Genomic DNA, 22870 nt, shown 5'->3' on the forward strand with positions numbered 1-22870 from the left:
ATGTATAGAAGAACTTCTTAAAATATGGCGCACAAGGCCGGCGGGTATGAACTTACTAAAGATTTCAATTCGATGGTCCCAGTATCGAAACTCGCATGAATACAATGTTTGTCTCATTCTGGAATCTGAACCGGACCTGTATTTGTGCTAGCTTTGAATTCATTCCAAACCTACCATAAACCAGTTGGATTTAGCAAGCTTAATAAAATCATTTGTGATGCGAGTGAGCGTAACGGAAGAGGAGTCAACGCTAGCTGTAGGCGCGAGGAAGATGCTTCAGCATCTAGGCATGCCTGACAATCACAGGAATTTCGCCAAATTATTATTATTAGTAATTGTTCGGCAGATTTTTCGTGGAAATTAAGGGGTGAGAGATTATTATTCTTTAGATGCCATTAAACTTGATGGTTGTGTTCACCGGAGAGACGAAGGGGGAACATATGCGTTGTGGTCTGAAATTGAAGGAAACACGGAATCTCGGATTTTTTTTTTTTTTTTTTTTGAGAAATAGGAAGCATGTTATCTACTTCGTTTATTTCATTTAGAAATAAATTTTGTCAAAAAATATGAATCAACTAGGATTCGAACTTCTAACCTCGGATATCAATCACCAAGCCCTTTGCCACTTGCTCTAGAGAATATCGAATCTTATTTTAACTCCCTGCCGATTGGTAGTAAAATCCTAACCTATGCCACAAGTTAAAACGACATCTGTGCTCGGCTACCATTCTGCTTGACTTACGAATCCATTTTTAAAGCCTCCGAATTAAGAAGACACTCATCTTTGAAGCTTCTACATAGGCTTCTCTAGCTAAAATGAAAACATATAAAATTTATATAACCTATAGATCACTTTGCATCAACTATTCAAAATTTTGATTTTACTATCCAATCTTTTAATTTTGAATCGGTCAATAATACTTTAATTTTAAAATTTAAATTAATTATTTACTTTGAGGAATTTATAGTTACGAAAATTGTATAAAATATACTAACTAGCTAAATCTGTAAAGATAAACGGTGCTTTTAAATTTTAAAACGAAAGCGTCGTTGGCTGACTCAAATCAAATAAATTGAAAGTTTAGATAGTAAAATTAAAATTTTGAAAGGTTGGATAGTGAATTTAATTAAAATGGTCTACGCTTCACGTAATTTCTGTACGTTTTTACCGTCCGTTAATAAAAGAACACACTTAAGATTAGCCCAAAAAATAATAATGCATTTTTGAATATTCTGAATATACTTTTGTAAAAACTCCAGCAGGCTAAATAGATCCTTATCATGATAGATACTCAATGCCAATTTGGCGTAGATAGAAAAGAAATTTGTGCTTGCGCACGCCATTATTGACATGCTAGGCACTCAAAACTCTCAAGTCTCGAAGAAGAGTGGCGATGATCAGTCTGCTAAGAGCAATCTGACGGATGCTTTGGACCTTTGGTTAGAAAGAAACAAGATGGTTTCTAGAAATCCAGACTTCAACCCATTGAGGGTAGTTCGGAAAGTTCCTCAGTCCAGAAAAGTCAAATGCCTAGCAAATGTTTGGAAGTTGTTCTGCACGGCTAAATGATGATGTATGTATTAGTAGGAAGGCGTGTCTATTCCAAGCTTTTCTTTGCAAGGTTCTTTTTTTTTTTTTTTTTTTTTGTACTGTATTTTTTTTTTCTGTTTTTTGTTTTCTAAGATTTAGTTGTCTTACTACTTGTTGTTAAGTTTATGTTCGTTACAAATAAAGCAGATAGTATGCTATATATTTTTCGAAAAACATTTAAAATTAAACTATTATATGTTAGGGTAAATTACTTTTTTGGTCCGGCACGAGACATTTTGGTTATCAAATTTTAATTTATTATAATTTTTAATAAATAATTTTAAATTCAAAATTTTAAATTATTATAATCAAATTCTACAATCCAAATTATTTGGCTAAATATTGATGTATGTACTTCTCTTGATTATATATCATATATATTTAACTACTATTGACCGTCCCTAGCGCAAGTAGCAAAGAGCTTGATGGTTGGTACTCGATGTCTCAAATTTGAATCATAATGTATTCACATTTCTAGTTAAGTNATATATATATATATATATATATATATATATATATATATATATATATAACTACTTAGACGGGATTTTTAAACCTCTAGCTTTGAGATATACGCTGGTGTATACTGTATACTTCTCTTGCAAGTGTGATCTGGATTTTTAATCCAAATTAGTGTACATTAATACCTCAAAACGTATCCTCAAGGGTAATGAAGAGCAAATCGCCACAACTCTATGTGCCAATTTGTAACTTTTTCCTGATTATTATTATTATTATTATTATTATTCCAAAAAATTCCTCATAAATCTGTTACTATTGGTGTAAAAGCATAATTTTTATTACATTTTGTGCTACTTATCATTTATATATTGGATCTCTCCGATATATCCTCCTCTCCAATTATTATGGGGAACTGATCCTCCTGTTGGTTGGGTAATTTGATGGAGAAATTTATCTAGCCTCTACAGCAGTGTTATCTTAATATATATAAGAAAAAAAAAAAAGAAGGTAAAAATAGCATGTACACGTTCGTAGGAGGCAAATTAAACTATAGTGTTGAAATAATGATACTTTTATTAAAGAAGCATCTTTACATCTCATTCCATTCCTTCAATTTTCCTCCTTTTTTAATTTTATTTTGTGTACATATATACTCGGATATTCCTAGATTTTTTTTGGGATTATGTTTGGGATTAGTAGCCCTTCATGCTCTCCAAAGGGTAGCACTGTGGTCAAGGTCAACCTAGCAAGTTATAAAGACGGTCACTTTGATTTTTCTTGCTTTAGTTTACCATAAGGAACTGTATTTTTATTTATTTTTCATCTTCCCATTATGTAGCAGTTCTTGGTTGTGTAGATTTGCTTGTGTACTTATGTTCATTAAAATAGAAAAAAAAAGAAGAAACTTTATATATATATATATATATATATATATATATATATATTTTAAGTGTATATTGATATAATGTAATTAAAATTGTTATTACCAGTATAAGTGTATTGACAGTTTCTAAACCGCACCATCATTATAAGCTATGATGGTTAATTGATAAAGAAGTTACAGAAAAGTTGTAGTTAATAATGTATTCAACGTAGATCTAACTGGTTGCACTAATATGATTTATCAACCAAAAGCAGCTAAGATATCGGAGAAAAAGATTTATTTATTTTATTTTGAATTTGATCTCAAATGCCGCATTTTGAAGGTCAGGTAAAGGAATCAATCTAAATCTCCGTCGACCTAAAAGGTAGTTTAATTTTCTCAAGAAAAGAAAAAAGAAAAGAAAGAAAAAGTCAAAAGCTGCATTTCATTTGGTTTGGCCTAATTCTTCCTAAGAAGGAAGAACAAAAACATAGGCTTAACTGAGCAAACAACAGGGTTTGACTTGGTATATAATAATTTCATTAATATTGATAACACAAATAATACACTGCGGCGTATATGGGATAATGTTGAATTAGTTAGTAAAGAATCATGAAGCCCATTTCACCGTGCAATCCTTGGAAGCCCAAAATACAGTCAAATTCTAGCTCAAATTAATGAGCAGGTCTCCCCGTACCCTCTTACTGGACTTGGCTAAGCTGGTCATGACTCATGCATGAGTTCAAATGGCTTGCTACCCCCTTCAATGAGTTTACCCATTAGGCACTTACACACCTGTTTTGGCCTGCGCCTCATACTACTGCTATTTCTTGTTTTTTTTTCTTTTTCTTTTTCTTTTTCTTCCTTTCTTTTTCTGATAATTTGCAACTAGTACTACTACTCGTTTTTACTTGCATGGCGGAGGGATTTGCATCCCACTATACCTAGCCTTAATGTTCAAGCACTGGGCGGTCGCAGGTTCCCGCCCCACGTATCTTAGGTGGACGTCGTGGAGATTGATATTCTGGCACGGGATCCCTCTGCTGCACCGGAAAGTCACGGCCACGGGGGTTGTCGATGTTCCTCGTATGCTCCTGAAGGAGATGTCGCTGATCTTAACACGAGATGGCACCTGCATTTCAAGCATCAGAAAAAAAGAAAAACAAGGTATGCTTCGATTTGAATTTCGTATCGAAACACGGGAGTTGTTTCTTTTGCTGCAAACTAATCTGCACGTTCGAGGCATTAGCTGGTGAGATGAGATTGGCTTACAACAAACTTCATGAAATGCAAAAGAATTCCAAGCGTTTTCAAGATCCAAAACTACAATTACTGTTGATGCAATAGAGTAATAGCTTGCTAATTACCTTTGAAGAACAGGACATGTAAGGGCAATACGTCTGGTCGATAATAATGGGATTTGCCACGCTCTTCATCACTATATTCTGGAAAGTCATGTTCGTCGCCAAGCTACTTCCAGGAGAATTCTCCCATGTCTTTATCCTTAGCCCGTTCGTCGTTCCAGCGAGAGTGCAATCTCTAACTACGAGCCCCCTCACATCTCCTTCATTCTGGTACCTTCCTAAGCTCCCAACACTTCAACATAAAACAAAATTAGGCTCGAAATAGTATCTTCTTGCGGTACCGAGCATGATTCTTATGATGAAAAAAAGAAAAAAGAAAAAAGAAAAAAAAAAAGTGTGAATTGTAAGAAAGGAATCCTTCTTAGGCGACTTTCACACTCAGAATCGACAACCGAACACGGGTTAATGAGAGAGGAGAGTATTAGAATTCACCTGATACCATGCCCGGGTCCACATTTGATCCCACTTAGAAGCACATGCGAGTTCCCCTGTCCTATAGAGATGCAGTCGTCGCCAGTTCCGATCACAGAGCTGTATATAGTAACGCCCGAGCTACGTTCGATGTGAATTCCATCAGTGTTCGGGCTATCTGAGGGTGCAGTGATCCTGATATTGCTTGCCCAGAAGTTATTACAACCCACAGCGGCAATGTGGAAGAACTTACTATTCACAGATGTTATACCCCTCACCACTGTGTTATTGGCTGCGACAAACTTAATCGACTGAAAATAGCACAAAAAACTTGATATGTTTAGCTTTCAATTGAAAACTATAACAACTAATTAAGCAGAGGAGGTAATTATTAAATACGTTATAGAGAACACTAACATAAGAATGTTTTCAACATTCTTCTAAGAACTTAGTCAGAGAAACTCGTATGGCACGATTTAAAGCTTTGCTACGATTTTGCATGATAACAATTGGAGGAAAATTGTACTGCAAGCTCTCAAGCTATGCCCCACATGTTCTAGTGATAAGATTCTCCAGGTTAGAAGTATGAACAAAAGCACTCAAAAGTGTCAGTAACTAATGCTCAAAAGCATACGAGGAACGAATTCAAATGATATTTGTTTGGATTCGAATGCTCACAGTCGGGAGAACTTTGCAATTCTTCTTCGTTGGGCAATTGTTGTAAGGCCATGAAACAGATCCTTGGCCATCAAAAGTCCCGAATCCAGTCAATGTCAACCTATCGACCCATCCGATCTCGATCCAATCATCGCCCTTCACATACTTGCTCAGATCAGTAGATGCCTTCAAGTATCCCTGCATGCGCATTATATAATGTCGTTAGCTACAGCAATTAATTCTGACAAGTTCGCTTATGCAATTGTGTCTCCTTCAATCGAGGCGTATGGAGTTAAAAGTTTAGAGCTTTTTCTTTGAATGTTTGAATGAGCTTGCCTTCATATAAACTGTTAAGGAATGAACATTTACACAAGGGCCCGTAAACTTGACGGGGCCGACGAAATAAGTCCCCCTCGGAATGTGAAGCCTGACCGTGCCGCTCGATGCACACGCCGCCTTCCATGCTTCCATGAATGCCTGCATTGCGTTAGAAGTGAGATTCAGGTGGCGAAAGAAAAAAAGAAAGCTCAAGTTACAGCCCTGTTTATATATAAAAGGAAAAAAGAAAAATGAAGCCATGTTTCCATTTTTTTTTATTTATTTTTTATTTTTTTGTTATTGAAAAGCTCATTTTAAAATGTTTGAGGTTGAGCTCATAGCACATCAAGGTGTTCGATCTTAGCGGGCATTAAAGCTTAGTTCTCGATTCGCCACAACCATATATATATAATAGTCCAGCCGAAGTATGAAGAAAATATTCAAATCCCGAATGAATATAGCTTTCGAGAAACGGAATTGAAGCTTTTATGTGTGCGTGCATGTTTACAGATTTCTCCGAACAAGAAAAGGGAGATTGATTCGCGTTAGGCATCGTCGGTCAGAGATTCACGAAAACCGACGTATCATTTTAGAGTCAGGATTAGACAGATCGATGAACCGAAGAACAAACTATATGATACCAAAGAACACATACGTACGTAGAAGGTAGAACATGCAACCATAAAGCTAAAATCTACAAACAACAAATAACATGAATGAACGAATAATTACATTGCTATCATCGGTGAGCCCGTCTGCTCGGGCGCCAAAATGCAGGACGTTGAAAGAAGTGGGGCTTGTTCTCCTCCGACCTGCAGCATTACCAGCGAAGCAAGCACATGCTAAAGCAAACAGGACCAAAAGCTTCATGATTTGTATGTATGTAAATTAATTCCTTTCTTATGTGTATGTCTTATGCTTTCCTTAATAATAAAGATAAAGAATAGCAGAGCTTAATTAAATGTCTGAAGAGGGAGAGAGAGAGAGAGATAGGGAGATAAAATAGAAGGAGGAGGTACGTAACTTCCATGACCTCCCACTCCCACCACCTGTTCCCAACCGCTTTCTTTCAGAGCATTAGATGTAGGTTTAGACCACCCTCTTCCCCCTTCCATTTTTAGCAACAACTAACTAGCATACATGATGCCTTCTCTTCTCCCACCACACGTTGCGTGCATGTCAGAGACAGAGATGAAAGGGTTTTTTTGTTTCTTCTTAGTTGGTTTAATTAAGTTAAACTCGATCGGTTGCAGATGGTTGAGATATATATATATATATATACACATACCTACAGCTCCCAATCGATCGCAACGTGTGAGTGATGTGGCGAGGTTGTCTCCGTTTCTTCGGCGTTTTTGTATTGCAGAGCATCTGTCCCCGGCCGTCTTTTGTAACGAAGTAATCAGTTAGAGCTAAGCTGGTCGATCGTACATTTCCATTCTAAATTAAGCATGCTTATTTAACAAGTTATTTACTGTTGTAACGATTAGGATAAAAAGCTCATTTTGCTCGCGTCTCCTTTTCTACTGTAGTAACAGAATAAGAAGACCAAAAATTTTAAGATGCAGATTATTTGGCACATAATTAAGTCATCACTTATCAGACGCTCACGATAGAGTTACACATAGCAAACTGATCCTACTTTAGTTTTCTTTGGACATGTATTAACAACTGGATCTAACAGTGCTCAAATTCTTATTGCTTAGGTACGTATGGATTCTGAGTCTACTGTGGATGAACTCTAATTACGGTTCCAGGCTGGGGGTTGGGCAATAGTACGCTCTACTCAGCATCATTCACAGAAAATAAATTGGGCTACAAAGAGTGATGCAACTGGGCCTATAAAAAACATGAGGCAACTGGGCCTCGAGGAATTTTAGACAGGTGTATACATTTATTGGGCCTTATGTACACGCACGTAACGATTCTGCAGGCCCAGCAGCGACGATAGTGGGAATTGTTGGGAACTGGATGAATCGTTCGTCATGCGCTATCAACAAAAATGCACGAAAAATAGAGAAAATCGAACGAGCGATAAAAGAAATAAATGCAGAAAGAAAAAAACAAGATTTACGCGGTTCGGCAATTGCCTACGTCCACGGGGAGAGCGAGAGAAATGTATTTCACTATATGAAGAAATAGAAGTATAAACATATGCCTTATGTCTTCTCCGGATAAAAACCAAGAGCTTTATGGTGAATCCCTCATTTCTCTTATTCCAACGAAAACTCCAAAAGAAATTACCTAAAAAGCTTTTCGTAAAACCGAGAAGACCAAATTAGAGAAGACCAAATTTCTCCATCATCCTCATTAGTGAGCTCCCGTAATTTGTGATATTTGATTTCTATGTGCTTTGCCCTCCCATGGTAAACTGGATTCCTGGCGAGACATATAGCACTCTGACTATCACAACCGATAATCATTTTTTCCTATATGATTCCGAGTTCACCAACCAAGCCTCTAAACCAGACAGCTTCCTTAGCTGCTTCAATTGCCGCCATATACTCTGCTTCTGTAGTTGACAAGGCTACAGTGCGCTGCAACGTAGTAGACTTCCAACTGATAGGTCCGCCGCCCAGCAGAAAGACGTAACCTGTAATAGACCTACGCCTGTCCAAATCACCCGTATAGTCGGAATCTACAAACCCTTTCACTTCATCATTACCAGAATTTTTTTAGTAGAAAATACCTTTATCTGATGTGCCCTTCAGATACCGCAAAATCCACTTCACGGCCTCCCAATGTTGTTTTTCTGGATTCGACATATACCGACTAACAACACTAACTGCATGTGAAAGATCAGACCTAGTGCAAATCATAGCATACATCAGGCAACCTACTGCAGTAGCATATGGTATCTTTGACATAGAAGTAATCTCCTCATCCGTCTTAGGACACATCTCTTTAGAAAGTTTGAAGTGTTGGGCTAATAGAGTCTTGATCGCCTTCGCCTATGATATATTAAATTGCTTTATAATAGCTCATATATATGTCTTCTGCGATCATAACTTACCCTGTATGCGGTCGCATCTAATCTCCATACCTAGGATTTTCCTAGCACCTTCAAGGTCCTTTATGTCAAATTCTCGGCTCAACTGATCCTTTAATTGTTGCACTTCATCTGATTTTTAGCTGCTATAAGAATATCATCTACATATAGCATAAGCAGAATAAACGAACCATCTTCAAGCCTTCGATAGTAAACACAACTATCATATAAACTTCTACTATAACTATGCTCGATGATAAACCCGTAAAACTGCTAATACCACTGCCTCGGTGCCTGCTTCAAACCGTAGAGAGATCTTTTCAGTTTGCACATTAGATTCTCCTTCCCTGGCTGAAAAAAGTCTTGAGGTTGTTCCATATAAATTTTTTCTACTAGATCCACATGAAGAAATGCGGTTCGAACGTCAAGCTGCTGAAGCTCTAAATCAAACATAGCCACCATAGCTAGAAGCATCCTGATCGATGCGTGCTTTACCACCGGTGAGAATATCTCATTGAAAACAACTCCCTTTACTTGCGCATAGCCCTTGGCTACTAACTGCACCTTGAATTTTTCTGATTCTCCATCTGCACCCTGCTTTTTTTTGTAGATCCATTTGCAACTGATGGATCTTTTTCCTTCCGGTAATGGAATCAGATCCTACGTCTGATTCTTCTGTAGAGACTCTATCTCTTCTGTCATAGCCACCATCTATCTGCCACTATCTCTGTCCTACATCGCCTCTTCATAGGAAGTATGATCATCTGATGTAATTAATAAGGCATAAGACACCACATCCTCCAACCTGTACCGTAAAGGTGAACGGATCTGTCTCCTTTCCCTCCTTTAGCGATAGAGTAGCGCTCCTTCGAAGTACTTTCAATCAGATCACTTTGTGTACCATGATCATCTTGATAGTGAGGTTGCTCCACCTGATCATCTACACCCTCTTGCCGCTCCACCTGGATCTGCGTAGTTTTTAATTGTTCTTCATGTTAGGCCTTCTATTGATCTTTACGCGGCATAGCTTTTTCGTCAAAAACTATGTCCCTATTAATCACCTTCTTCTTGGCGATAGGGTCCTACAGCTTGTATCCTTTAATCCCTATATCATACCCAAGAAATATGCAGGGCTTGGACTTCGAGTCTAATTTTGTGCGCTGATTTTTCTAAATATGGATATAAGCAGGACAACCAAAGACCCCCTAAGGAGGAATAATCTGCAAGTTTACCTATCCATACTTCCTTCCGTGTTTTGAGTTCGATTGTTGTGGCAGGAGATCGATTTACAATATAGCACGCTATGTCTACTGCTTCAGCCCGGAACTCCTTTGGCAAATCTGCACATAACCTCATGGATCTGGCACATTTTAGCAGTGTCCGGTTCATCCTTTCTGCAATCCCATTCTGCTGTGCAGTTCCTGGAACAGTGTAATGACGTACAATACATTCATCCTTGCAGAATTTTTTAAACTCCCGAGAAGTGAACTCTCCACCATTGTCCGTTCAAAGAACCTTGACCTGCTTCCCAGCTTGTTTCTCCACTTTTTTCTTCCAATATCTAAACTTTATAAATGTCTCAGACTTTTCCTTCATGAAGAAGACCCAAACCTTACGGGAGAAATCATCGATAAATGTAATAAAATATCACGCACCACCTTTCGAAGTCACCGGAGCCGGTCCCCACACATCTGCATGGATGTACTCAAGTATACTTTTACTTTTATGACTGGAGGTCCTGAAACTCAACATTTTTTATTTTCCAAATAAATAATATTTGTAGAAATTGAGTTTACAAGATTTAATACCTTTGAGCACTCCCCTTTTATGCAGTTCCAACATCCCTCTTTCACTCATGTGGGCTAGTCTCATGTGCGAGAGCTCCGTATCATCAGCATCATGATCTTCTGAGGATGTTACCGCAACGCCTCCGATCACTGACTGTAAGGTACCGGACTTCTAAAATTATGAAGCTACGGTGTACATTTGATTGGAAAGCCATTTGAATGGTTCCGGTGAGGTTGTGGTGGAATGTAACATACCGGATATTAAATGTAAAAGTGAAAATAAATAAAAATAGTANTGTAAGGTACCGAACTTCTTAAATTATGAAGTTGCGGTGGGGTGTAGTATGCTGAAATTTTAATATAAAAATAAATATAAATGAAAATAGTGTGAAATACTATTTTATTGGACTTATAGACATAAAATATAAGTCTAGAATGGCCCGTGTTGAAATCGGAGCGAAAACAGAAGATTTAGAATTTTCTGTATGAAACGGGGCAGATAAATTAGCAGAAAACGCATAGTGTCAGAAAATTCTGAAAACTGGAGGATAAGCCAGAATTATTCTTATGAGGCTAGATTTAAAGTTTCGTATTTTTCTGACACCCGTAGAGTGAGAAATAAAATCCGAAAGCCATCTGATAAAGATTGCAGTTCGGCACAGTTTTCGGTGACCAAATGGGGTCGAAACTGAAAGATTAAAATTTCTTTCGTTAAGTTAAGCAAAACCAAACATAACTGTCAAATTTGAGCTCAAACGGATATTCAGAGGGCTCCGGCGAAAGATATCAGATTTCGTACTGCCTGAAGTGAATAGTGTATGCTACTATTGGGGTGTTGACTATAAGTAGAAGCTTCTAGTCTTCTTCTTCTTCACAGCCACCACCACCCCCACAACACCACACGTTCATGGTGGTAGTGAGAGAAATCCTCACTTTCTCTCTCTAAATAACTCTCTCATCTCTCTAGATCTTTCGCCCAAATTCACGGCGTTGGCGGAGAACGAGCTTGCGAACTCGTTGGGAGTGACGGATTGAGCTTTCGTGTGCCCGTTGGAGCGGCGTGCTTCCGTCTCGGCTTTCACATTTTGGTAAACTTTTAGGATTTGGCTTAATCCTTAACCTTAAGTGTTCTAGTAGCCTCTAATGACCATTCTTAGCATGTTGCTCCATTTAATTTGGATTATTTGGAGGTAATTGCATGTTAGGGCTCCAAAAGAGGGGTTTTACTTGTGAGGGGTTTTGATCTAAATTGATCATGTATAAACCTAATTGCTAGGTTTTCTGAAGCGTTGGCGAAGTCGGTTCGGCGATACGACGAGGCTACGTGAAGATATTAAAGAACGAAGCCGTTAAGGTACAGATTGCCGCAGCTCGTGGTGAAAGCTTCCAAAAATCACCAAATCGGAACCCTAGCCTCGTGATAGCGATAAAAGGTGGGGGGGTGTCCATCCCGAAGCAACTGGGCTTCCTTCTATGTCCGAGTTAGATTTTTGGTCATATTGCACATATTGTTCTTATGCATTATAGGATGTATGTATAGTTGCATTTCTATTTCCTTGCATGCATGTCTAGTTGTGTAGCATTATGGACTTGACACTTAAATCTAGAATGCATGAGGATTAGGGTTTGTGACATAAAATCTTATAGTGATAAGAAAACGGTGAACTCGGACTTGATGATGAAAACTAGTGACATGCGAACTAGTGTATAGAAAACACTATGACTTGGACGAGTAGCATGTAAACAATGATAACAACATGACGAGTGGCATTGGAACTTAGTGTAATAGAAACACTTGTGACATTGAGCATAGGGAATAGGTGAGTTTCCCTAGTCATGGCATATTGCATGAGAACTAGTGTAATTGAGACACTATGGCATCAAACATAGGGATAGTTCAATTCCCTAATGTGAGTTGATTAGTGTGGTTGAGACACTTGACATGGACCTAGGGATAGGTGGATTTTCGAGTGTTTGTTAACCTAGTTAACAGGGTATCCTCAGTTGGCGAGGATTGGATTATACTCACAAGTCTGTTTTGAGCTTGTGGTGGTCGCTCCACACAAGCAGTGCACTCCGGAGTTATCACACGAGCTGGGTAGCTCACGAGCGGGGTAGCTCACTGGGTGGGATACGAGCGGGGTAGCTCCTCACCCATTGCCAGAGTTGTCACACGAGCGGGGTAGCTCATGAGCGGGGTAGCTCACTGGGTGGGATACGAGCGGGGTAGCTCCTCACCCATTGCCGGAGTTGTCACACGAGCGGGGTAGCTCACTGGGTGGGATACGAGCGGGGTAGCTCCTCACCCATTGGACTGGGACGTAAGTTGGGGCGAAGGGCAGGGTAGCCTTTTCCCTATGAGATTGAGCAGGGCAGCTCAATATCTATGAGATTAGAGCGGAGTAGCTCTTCATCTATTACCTTTGAGATGTAAGACGGGTGAGATAAGAGCGGGGTAGCTCCTCACCTATGAAATTTGAGATATCAGTCAGGGGTAGCTCTTCACCTCTTCACCTACTAGATTGTGGTGTGAGTACCTATGAGATTTGAGATCTTAGGCGGGGTAGCCTAGTGGATTGGGTAACGATATGAATAGTATAAGTGGATTTGCATTCATCCCCTGATTAGACATAGTATATGTTAGTGGATTGCATAACTATGTTGTATTTGTATTCATTACATTGTTGAAGCATATTATCATGATAGTAGGCTTATTGCTAGACGATATTTCATGCATTGCTTGCATTTGACGGCACAATAGATCATAGTTGCAGTTCAATATCTATCTATCTATTTGTGCCAGCTTAGACCTAGTGGGAAGATCGGCGGAGTCGGTGGCCGAACCCACTAGGAACTATATTTATATAGTTCTCACCCCGTGTGGTTTTGGGGTATAGGTACACGCGAGAGCGGACCGGCAGGTGATCGCGGTAAGGGCGTAGCGCCCTAGCTAGCTAGTAGAGCTTTCCTTTTGTACTAGAGTACCCTCGTGTACATAGGTAGCATGGTTGTATTTTGGAGAGTACATTGTACCTAGATGCATGTGAGTGGAATATGTATTCATTTTGGGTGATGATGAAAATGTAAATGTAATCAAAGATGTAAAAGTGGAATGTGATGTAATAGCTAGATGTATCTCTCTTTTTGCACTTGTATGTATACTTGTGTTACTTGCTCTTGTTGTATTGCACTCTTTGTGCTTCTCTCCTTGTTGGATCGTGTATGTATTGAATTATCCCTGGGCAAATTCTTTGTACATGATCCTGTGTTGAGCTTTGGGCGGACAGGGGAGGTGCTGTCCGTTCGGCGTCCGTCCGGCGCGCCCGAACCAGACCAAATTGGTAGCGGTCTTGCGGCAGGGCGTGACACTGACTCACCGATCAGCCTATACAGATTCCCTTTTTTCTCTCCCTTCATGATGGCCATCGCATCCTTTTTTACCTTAACGACTCCACCTGAAATGCTAATAGAACAGCCAATAGAGTCAAGAGTACCAAGTTATATAGATTTAACCTAAGATTCGGAATGTGTCTCACATCCGTCAACGTCCTTACCACACCATCAAACATCTTTATTTTTATTGTTCTGATACCGACAATCTTGCAGCTAGTGCGATTACCCATCATAACACTATTGACTTCGCAAGACTTATAAGTATCAAATAAAGACCTATATGGAGCTATGTGATAAGAAAAACCCGAATCCAATATCCAATCATCGAGAGATTCAGAATCTGTTGTAACCGTCAAGGCGTCCTGACCGAAATCACTGGCTACGCTCGTCGTATCTGCAGAGGAATTCTGATTTCGCAGCCAAGCCTTCCTCCTTTTGCAGTTCTTTTTCATGTGGCCATCTTTCTTGCAAAAGTAACACTTCACCTTTTTCGATTTTGACTTGAAATGGGATCTTCCTCTATCTGCATCACGTTCGCTAGATCGTCCACTTCCTCCACCTGTATCATTTATGACCAAACCTTCACTGCTTTTTTCGGTACTCGCCTGCAACCTGATCTCTTCAGATAAAAGTGTCGATGTAACATCTTCCATCTTTAGAGTTTGCTTCCCGTACAGTATGGTGGTCACCAAGTGATTGTAGGACGACGTAAGTGATGCAAGAAAAATCAACTCATTATCGTCCTCGTCAACCTTAACATTAATGCTGAGCAAATCTGCAATAATTTTATTAAAGATGTTAAAGTGTTCCGTTATTGTCGTACCTTCCGTCATGCGTAGTTCATATAATTTTTGCTTTAGATACATCACGTTCTAGAGGCTTTTTTCATGTACAACTTCTCTAGCTTGTTCCACATGCCAGCTGTAGTTTTTTTATCCATGACGTTATACATCACCTCATCTGCTAGACACAATATAATTGTATTTACCGCTCGCAGATCAATCTCCTCCCAATCTTTGTCGCTGATCAATGTCGACTTTTTTGATTTTCGAGCTGTTGGTGCACAAGAGGAAACATGTTATTGTTGTCCTCACGAATGCAGAGTAGAAGAGAACCGCTCCAGTGTCCAGTCCTGCTCCACCTAAGGGGAAGTAGATGCAAATCCACGCCGCAAACCCTAGCCTAAGAATGGATAGGCACGTACCGTAGATCGCGAAGAGAGAAGGAGAATATTTATTTTATATATTATTATCATGGGAGATTTAGTCTCATATATTTATAGGAATATACAATAATCCAATTAGGATTATTATTCAATATGGGACTAAATAATTATAATTAGATTAGGATTAATATTAGGATATCCCATAAGAGAAGAATCCTCATCTAATGCCAACATCTCCCACTTCTCCAATGAGGGATATTACAGAATTGAAAATTTGGCATCATAATTATCACATCTCCCTAGACGATCTTAACCGGTGCATATAAGAAGGGATGCAGCGTGGGACCTCTGGAGTGCCTCTCCGTCGATTCTTAAGAGAAACCATGTCAAATCTCCACCTGACCGATCATGGTACATCTACTCTGCCAGCCTAACCTGGACCCATCAAGTAAATACTAAAACCAAAGCTCTCAACCCGAGACCACAATGGTTCATTACATGCACAATCTCTCTGACTTCTTAAGAAAACATGTTGTAATTATTTATTTACATATATATAGATTTATTTAAAATATGTCCTTTTGTTTTACAACAATAGTTATAAGCCCGGGCTAGTCAAAGGTCAAAGTGAATGTAAATCAAGTATAAACTGATGGATTCTTCTTATTCTGTCCATGTTAGAGAAACATATGGCTGATCGCTTTCCCAAAATACGCCCATTCGGCTAAATCATAAACATAACCATAGGTACGTAAATCAAAGAAGCAGGTATTAGCCAACTGCTCTCTATGATGGAACAATGAGTTTTCAGGTCATGAAGGTCACCTACAAGACCGGCTATAATATCCCATAACGACGATTCTAGGGTAATCATGTCGTTGTAGGTAGTGAGGTCCTGGGGAACGTGCAACACATCAGGTGTGTATCAAAGGTGCTCCGTAAGCCTTTTAAACAATTACAGTAAGGTAAAACACACCACACGGTTAAGTTGCAACACCTATCGGCCCCTACGAGCCACATGAGTGATATATATGTGTTAAGGTGCAATACTATCTCTCATGTCGATTCTCAATTTACTATAAGAATCTCATTCCGACCAAACCGAAATCAACTTACTAAAAGTCTATCTTGAGATGTCCAATGCCCAAGGCATTGATCTCATTCGGTTTTAGCGACCTACCAAAGGCCCTATCGTATTGGAGATTTGCCCGAAGACACAATCTCCCACTAAGATAATATGGTCGGAGCGGCTGATCGTGCGCAACGCACAAGCCTCATCCTCATCCAGCCTCTTGGGCTTAGAGGGTGGTATTGCCTGAGATAAAGCATATCTTAGCTCGCCGACTAATTTAACATTATAAACTTGACATGGCGCTATAAAATGGCGCGGCATGTGTCATCATGTGCAATACATATAATATGGTATACCGACAAAAACACACCACACAAGCTGAAAGTTCGAAATTAGATTATGACATCAATGAGCACAAGTGACAAAAATACTATATATATATTTACCAGTTAGATAAAAGAACTATCAAAACTATATTACAATCTTATAACAAACTAGGTTATCAAATCTCTCAAAACCGACGAAGTCCCATGGCTCTAACATGAGACGAAAAAGCATCACAGAGAATTGGCTTAGTAAGAGAGTCAGCCAACATCTCTTTAGACGGTACATGAGATATCACTACTTCTTTTCTCTCGTTTATCATGAGACGGACAAAATGGTATCTAGTATTAATATGTTTAGTTCTATCATGAAACTTAGCATCTTTAGAAAAATCAATAGCAGCAGTACTATCACAAAAGATCTTGATTGATTCTATGGCAGAGTCAAAAATTCCAAGACTACATAAGAAACGGTGGATCCAAACTGCCTCCTTCTTTGCAGCACAGCAAGCAATATATTCCGCTTCCATCATTGATAAAGCAATTGTTTTCTGTTTCTTGCTCCTCCAAGATACAACACCACCCCTAAACAAGAACAGAGAACCTGAAGTAGATTTACGATCATCTAGGTCATTTGCCTAATTGGCATCAGTATAAGCCTTAATATGTAGATCAGATCCTCCATAACAAATCATATAATCCGAAGTGCCACGAAGATACCTCAGAATCCGCTTTACAGCATTCCAATAACCCATTCCTTGGTTACTTTGGTATCTACTTACTAATCCTACTGCAAAAGCTATATCTGGTCGAGTATATAACATTGCATGCATGAGACTGCCAACTGCGCTAGCATAAGGTACTCGATTCATATTAGCCTTTTCTTGAGTAGAAGAAGGACACATAGCGGTTGAGAGTTTTTATCCTTTATCGATGGGAGAATCAATCGGTTTGCAATCTTGCATTTGAAAACGTTCTAAAACCCTTTTAATATAGGTCTCCTCTGAAAGACCAAGAAATTTTCTTGAGCAGTCCCGCACAATTTTCACACTAAGAATGTAATTGGCTTCGCCCATGTCCTTCATATCAAAATTTGAGGATAACCAATCACGAGTTGCATTAATCAATTGCATGTCGTTTCCAGCAAGTAAAATATCATCAACATATAACGACAAAATCAAAAAACTTTTTGTTAGTCGCTTTACATAAACACAATGATCCTCTTCAATTATGGAAAAATTGAAAGAGATAATGGCCAGGTGAAATTTGGTGTACCATTGTCGCGAGGATTGTTTAAGACCATAAATGGATTTTCTAAGTTTGCAAACTTTGTCCTCTTGCCTCGAACAACAAAACCAGTAGGTTGCTTCATATAGATCTCTTCATCCAAATCACCATTTAAAAAAGCAGTTTTTACATCCATTTGAAATAATTCTAAATCTAGTCGGGCTACAAGGGATAGTATCAACCGAAGTGATGTAAATTTTACTACGGGTGAAAATGTTTCTTCATAATTTATTCCCTCTATTTGAGTGAAGACCTTTGCTACTAGCCGAGCTTTAAATTTGTCAATGGATCGATTTGCCGTTCTCTTTATTTTGTGTACCCATTTATTTGCGACTACTTTTCTTTTAGCCAGAAGGCTAACTAACTCCCAAACTTTATTTTTGATCATAGAGTCAAGTTCCTCATGCATCGTAGTTAGTCATTTGTCAGCATTCTGTGAATCAAGTGCTTTTTTCAAAGTTGTTGGCTCATCAGCATCAATGGAAACAAAAGCTGTTGTTCTTCCTTCAATTTCAAAATATTTCTTTGCAATTCGTTGACGCTCTCCTCGTCGAATAAGTTGGAAGCTATTCGATGTATTAGTATTGCTCCCACTGGGCTCATTTACATAAATAGGAATTTCGGGATCTGAAGTCTCATGAAATTCATCAGCTTCACGATGCACAGATCTATAAGGAAAAGAGTCTTTAAAAAACTCGACATCATGAGACTCCACCTTAGCTATCTCTCCACCACTACGTTCAAAAATAAAGACATACCCTTTAGAATGTTCTGAATAGCGAATAAAAATGCACTCCACGGCTCGAGAATCCAATTTGCTTATCAAATGGGAGGGAATTCGAACATGTCCAGAACAGCCCCAAGGGCGCATGTGTCACAAAATTGGCTTTCTCCCAGTCCATATCTCATATGGTGCTTTTGGAATAGACTTTGAGGGAACTCGATTCAAAATATCCCTCGGCACTCGCCTTGAGTTGCATTCGGGTCATTCCAAATCAGTATTCTTGCTTGCTTGACACTTACCCACCGGAAGAAAGAACGGACTGAGATCTCTCGCATTGCAGTCAATAAGGCATCTCCCCAGAAAGATAAAGGAAGATTGGCTTGGTCCATCATTGACCTTACCATGTTAAGAAGTGTCATATTCCTCCTTTCAGCTACACTATTTGATTGCGAAGAATAAGGCATAGTGAATTGTCTTTTAATGCCATGCTCCTCACATAAAGTTTTGAACAAAAGAGAACTATATTCACCACCCCGGTCAGTGCGAAGTATCTTAATCTTTCTAGTAAGCTGATTCTCTACTTTTAGTTTATACTTCTTAAAACAATCTAGAGCTTCCGACTTATGGGAAATAAGGTAAACATATCCGAATCGCGAGTGATCATCGATGAAAGAGATAAAGTAATAAGCATTATTTCTAGCTCAGATATTCATTGGACCACATATGTCATAATGAATGATATCTAGTAATCCATTTGATCTAGTAGCTTTGGGAAAGGGCTTTCTAGTAAGTTTTCCTTGAACACAAGAAATACACTTGGGAAGGTGAAGATGAGATAGCGACCCTAAGAGACCATCCCTTGCTAATCTAGTCAACTGGTCCTGACTGATGTGCCCTAATCTATTATGCCAAACGACAGAATCAATGATTCGGGCGTCACCAGAAGAGATAGAGGAATGGAAAAAAGAAGTGCAATTAACACAGCAATCCAACTCAAGAATAAATAAACTAATTGAGAATGTTGCACGAGGCATACAAGACGCCATGAAATTTAATAGAAGCTCTATTTTTAAAAAATCTAACATCAAATGAATCAGATACTAATGCTAAAACAGAGACTAAATTTCTTCACATTTTAGGGGAATACAAAACATCCTTGAGAATCAACGTCCGGCCAATCCTTGCCCGAAGATGGTATTCTCCCACCCCGATCACTTCCTCTGTGGCGTCATTCCCAAGAAATATTTTGTGCTGTCCCCTTGGAATGCTCCTAAAATAGGCGAAACCGCTCCGGTCAAAAGTTATGTGTTTTGAGGCTCCTAAGTCAAGGATCCAAGACAAACAATTTGAATCAGTAAGGAAAGCCTCAGTGCAAACCAAAGATGGAGAAAGAATAGATGAATCAAAAGAAGAATTATCAAGATGGGATACCTTGGACTTGTTACAGTCATTTTTCATGTGGCCCTCCTGTCCGCAAATCCAACAAATGTTGCAACCTTTGCCTTTGAAAGGGTACTTTTGCTTTTGTTTGGAGGTCGGTTTCTGCCCAACAAACCGTCTATTTCATTTCTTCTTAAATTGCTTCTTTGATGGCTTCCAGAAAGTATTCTTTCTTTTTTATTGAAAGTTTTTACCTTTTGACTCCTTATGCTGTGTGACGAGAGCGGTGACTGCGGCTTCAGTGATTGCAAGCTCAAACTCCAAGATAAGATGGTGTGATAGGTCTTCAAAAGATTGAATCTGATTGTTGTGAATTAGCACCTTTTTCATAGTATCCCAGGAATCTGGTAAAGACCTAAGTACACCTGTAATTTGTTGGGTAGAAGAAAGAGAACTTCCAGCTTCTTCAAGATCACGAATCATGGTGCCCATTTTTCTGAGATGATCTGTCATAGAATCACCAGTAGGCATCTTGTATGTCTCGAACGTCATAGTTAGAGCCTGTATACGCGAGGCGTCCAATTTTCCAAATGCTTTCTTGACAGCGGACCACATCTCTTTAGCAGTTTTGTGAATTTCAAATTGCTTAATTAAATCGTTACGCATGCTACCAAGCATCAAGTAACAAGCAGTTTTGTCATTACGAGCCCATGAATTATAGCGTCTACGATCATTAAGGGGGCTATCGTCAGTTGGCTTCTCTATTGAGTTTTCAAGATGATCACCTAATTAAGCCTTGCTCATGGAGAAGATATTGTATCTTACGCTGCCACATGTCATAATTTGTCCCTTGCAAGGTCTCGGCCTTCAGGAGATCCATCAAAAAGCTTTTCGATGCCATTTATACTACAGTTTAAATAGCACAATTAGCTAATAAGATGTCGGGTATACTTATTTATTTATTTATTTATGTTGACACATGCTCAAACTTTCATATATCAAAATTCTAATTAAATTAATGTAAGCGCACTCGATGCCCAAAACTATACTGAAACATATAGAATCAAAGTTCAGAGTTAACGCTTTTTGTTAATCAAATTAGAAAGTCAAATATGACAAGACTACTTTCGGAACAAACAAGGTCTATTGGTTTCAAGCACCATCAACCAATTAATGAACAGTAGGCCTATTAACAAGGGCAACCCTTATCTCATCAATCTAATTAAATGCAATTAGATTTACATCACAGTCCAATAATAACATTGAGGTTTATATGAATATTCATTGATAATGATTAATATCCACTAATTAAGGAACGATTATAATATTTTGCTAGAACTCAATATACAGAGCATATATGGCAAAGTAATTTAATATCTGCATGCTCATTGTATCAATACATACTTGTTGTATGATGCAAATAACAGCACTTGGAGCAACTAATCCTTAATTAGCAAATTCATGTTAACAAGTCAGATACCATCCTTAGAGCAAGTGGCAAAGGGCGTGGTGGTAGGTATCCGAGACTCAAGATCGAATCCTAGTTGATTCACATTTCTAGCTAAGTTTATTTCTAAATGAAATAAACGAAGCGGTAGCGTGCTACCTATCTCTCTCAAAAAAAAAAAAAAAAGTCTAACTAATTAACTATAATCAATTAATTGCATTAAAATCTAAGATGATATTAAATATAAACTTAAAACAATGCTTTTGGAAATAAGAAAAAATAAACGCTAATTGTTGTCATGATGATTGTGCTGGCATGCATACATGCATATGAGGACGTATGGCTTCGGCCATGCTATGTGATGACAAAATTAGATGGATGTGCCGTGATACACCTCATCCTGTATTATCACGAGGCCACGTTATTATTATTATTATTATTATTATTATTATTATTATTATTATTTTGGTTCCCGAAAGATATTAGCCTCCCCACTACAACAAAAACGGTCTATAACGACACTTTTACATATAGGTACATGTCAAAAAAGTACTACTAGCTAAAATTACCGACACTTTTAAAAAGTATTGCTATATATAGGGTCGCTAGATATATAGTGACAGTTAAAGAGTGTCGCTATAACCTAAAAGAGTGCTGCTAATTTACCAACACTTATTTAAGCATTTAGCAACCGCCGAAACTCTATCTCATTAGCTGCGGTGGCGGAGAAGGACGACAGGAAGGGCTCTTCGTCTAGAATTTCAATGGATTGAGTGAAGAGAGAAGAAAAGATGGTAATTAATTTTTCTTTTTTTTTTTTCCTTTTCTGTTTGTAATCGGGCCAAATGTACTGGGTGTGGTGGATTGAGTAGAATAATCTTTTATTTTTGGTTGGATTGGGCTTTATATTTACGCATTAGTAGATATTTTTTTAAGCTTTAGTATAAATGGGACACTTATACAAAAGTGTCCCAAACATGTGTCCCTATAACCTAATTCTGTTGTAGTGCTCATCCAAAGAAAAATCATCACAATACTTCCTCCTACTCCCGCCAACTACGTCCGCAACATTTATTTTCTAAATTGTTAAAAAAAAAAATTTAAGGTACTTACATTGATCGCCCTTATATAATTTGCTTTGATACCAATGTTGGTGCGCAAGCAAAACGTGTTATTGTCGTCCTCACGAATGCAGAGTCGAAGAGAACAGCTCTAGCGTCCGGTCCTGCTCCACCTAAGGGGAAGCAGATGCAAGGACATGCCGCAAACCCTAGCCCAAGGATGGATTAGCACGTACCGTAAATCGCAAAGAGAAAAAGAGAATATTTATTTCATATATTATTATCATGGGAGATTTAGTCTCATACATTTATAGGAATATACAATAATTCAATTAGAATTATTATTCAATATGGAACTAAATAATTATAATTAAATTAGGATAAATATTAGGATATTCCATAAGGGGAGAATCCTAATCTAATACCAACATGAGAAACGCCTTATGAAGGCCTTGTTGAACCAGAAGGCTTTCACTCTTCTCTGCCAAAGACCAAAGTTTCTTTTACCGTCAAATTTCTCCACCTCAAACTTAAAAAGCGAGACCTTCGACATCTCTGATGTAACACGAATCGTAGG

The 22870-nt window shown here is 38.5% G+C and overlaps 2 protein-coding genes across 2 annotated transcripts; both read right to left on the reverse strand.

Moving 5' to 3' along the window:
- Positions 3446-6622, reverse strand: LOC109725924 (exopolygalacturonase). The gene is made up of 6 exons (XM_020255324.1): positions 6398-6622; positions 5684-5824; positions 5369-5545; positions 4712-5001; positions 4283-4511; positions 3446-4047 (listed from the first exon to the last, which is right to left on the reverse strand). Exons 1-6 carry the CDS (start codon positions 6533-6535, stop codon positions 3823-3825), a joined length of 1200 nt encoding a protein of 399 aa, XP_020110913.1. The 5' UTR covers positions 6536-6622; the 3' UTR covers positions 3446-3822.
- On the reverse strand, positions 19441-20574 carry LOC109725841. The gene is made up of 3 exons (XM_020255232.1): positions 20040-20574; positions 19837-19947; positions 19441-19724 (listed from the first exon to the last, which is right to left on the reverse strand). Exons 1-2 carry the CDS (start codon positions 20461-20463, stop codon positions 19853-19855), a joined length of 519 nt encoding a protein of 172 aa, XP_020110821.1. The 5' UTR covers positions 20464-20574; the 3' UTR covers positions 19441-19724; positions 19837-19852.

This window comes from Ananas comosus, linkage group 20 (genome assembly GCF_001540865.1).
Source record: "Ananas comosus cultivar F153 linkage group 20, ASM154086v1, whole genome shotgun sequence".
NCBI lineage: Eukaryota > Viridiplantae > Streptophyta > Magnoliopsida > Poales > Bromeliaceae > Ananas > Ananas comosus.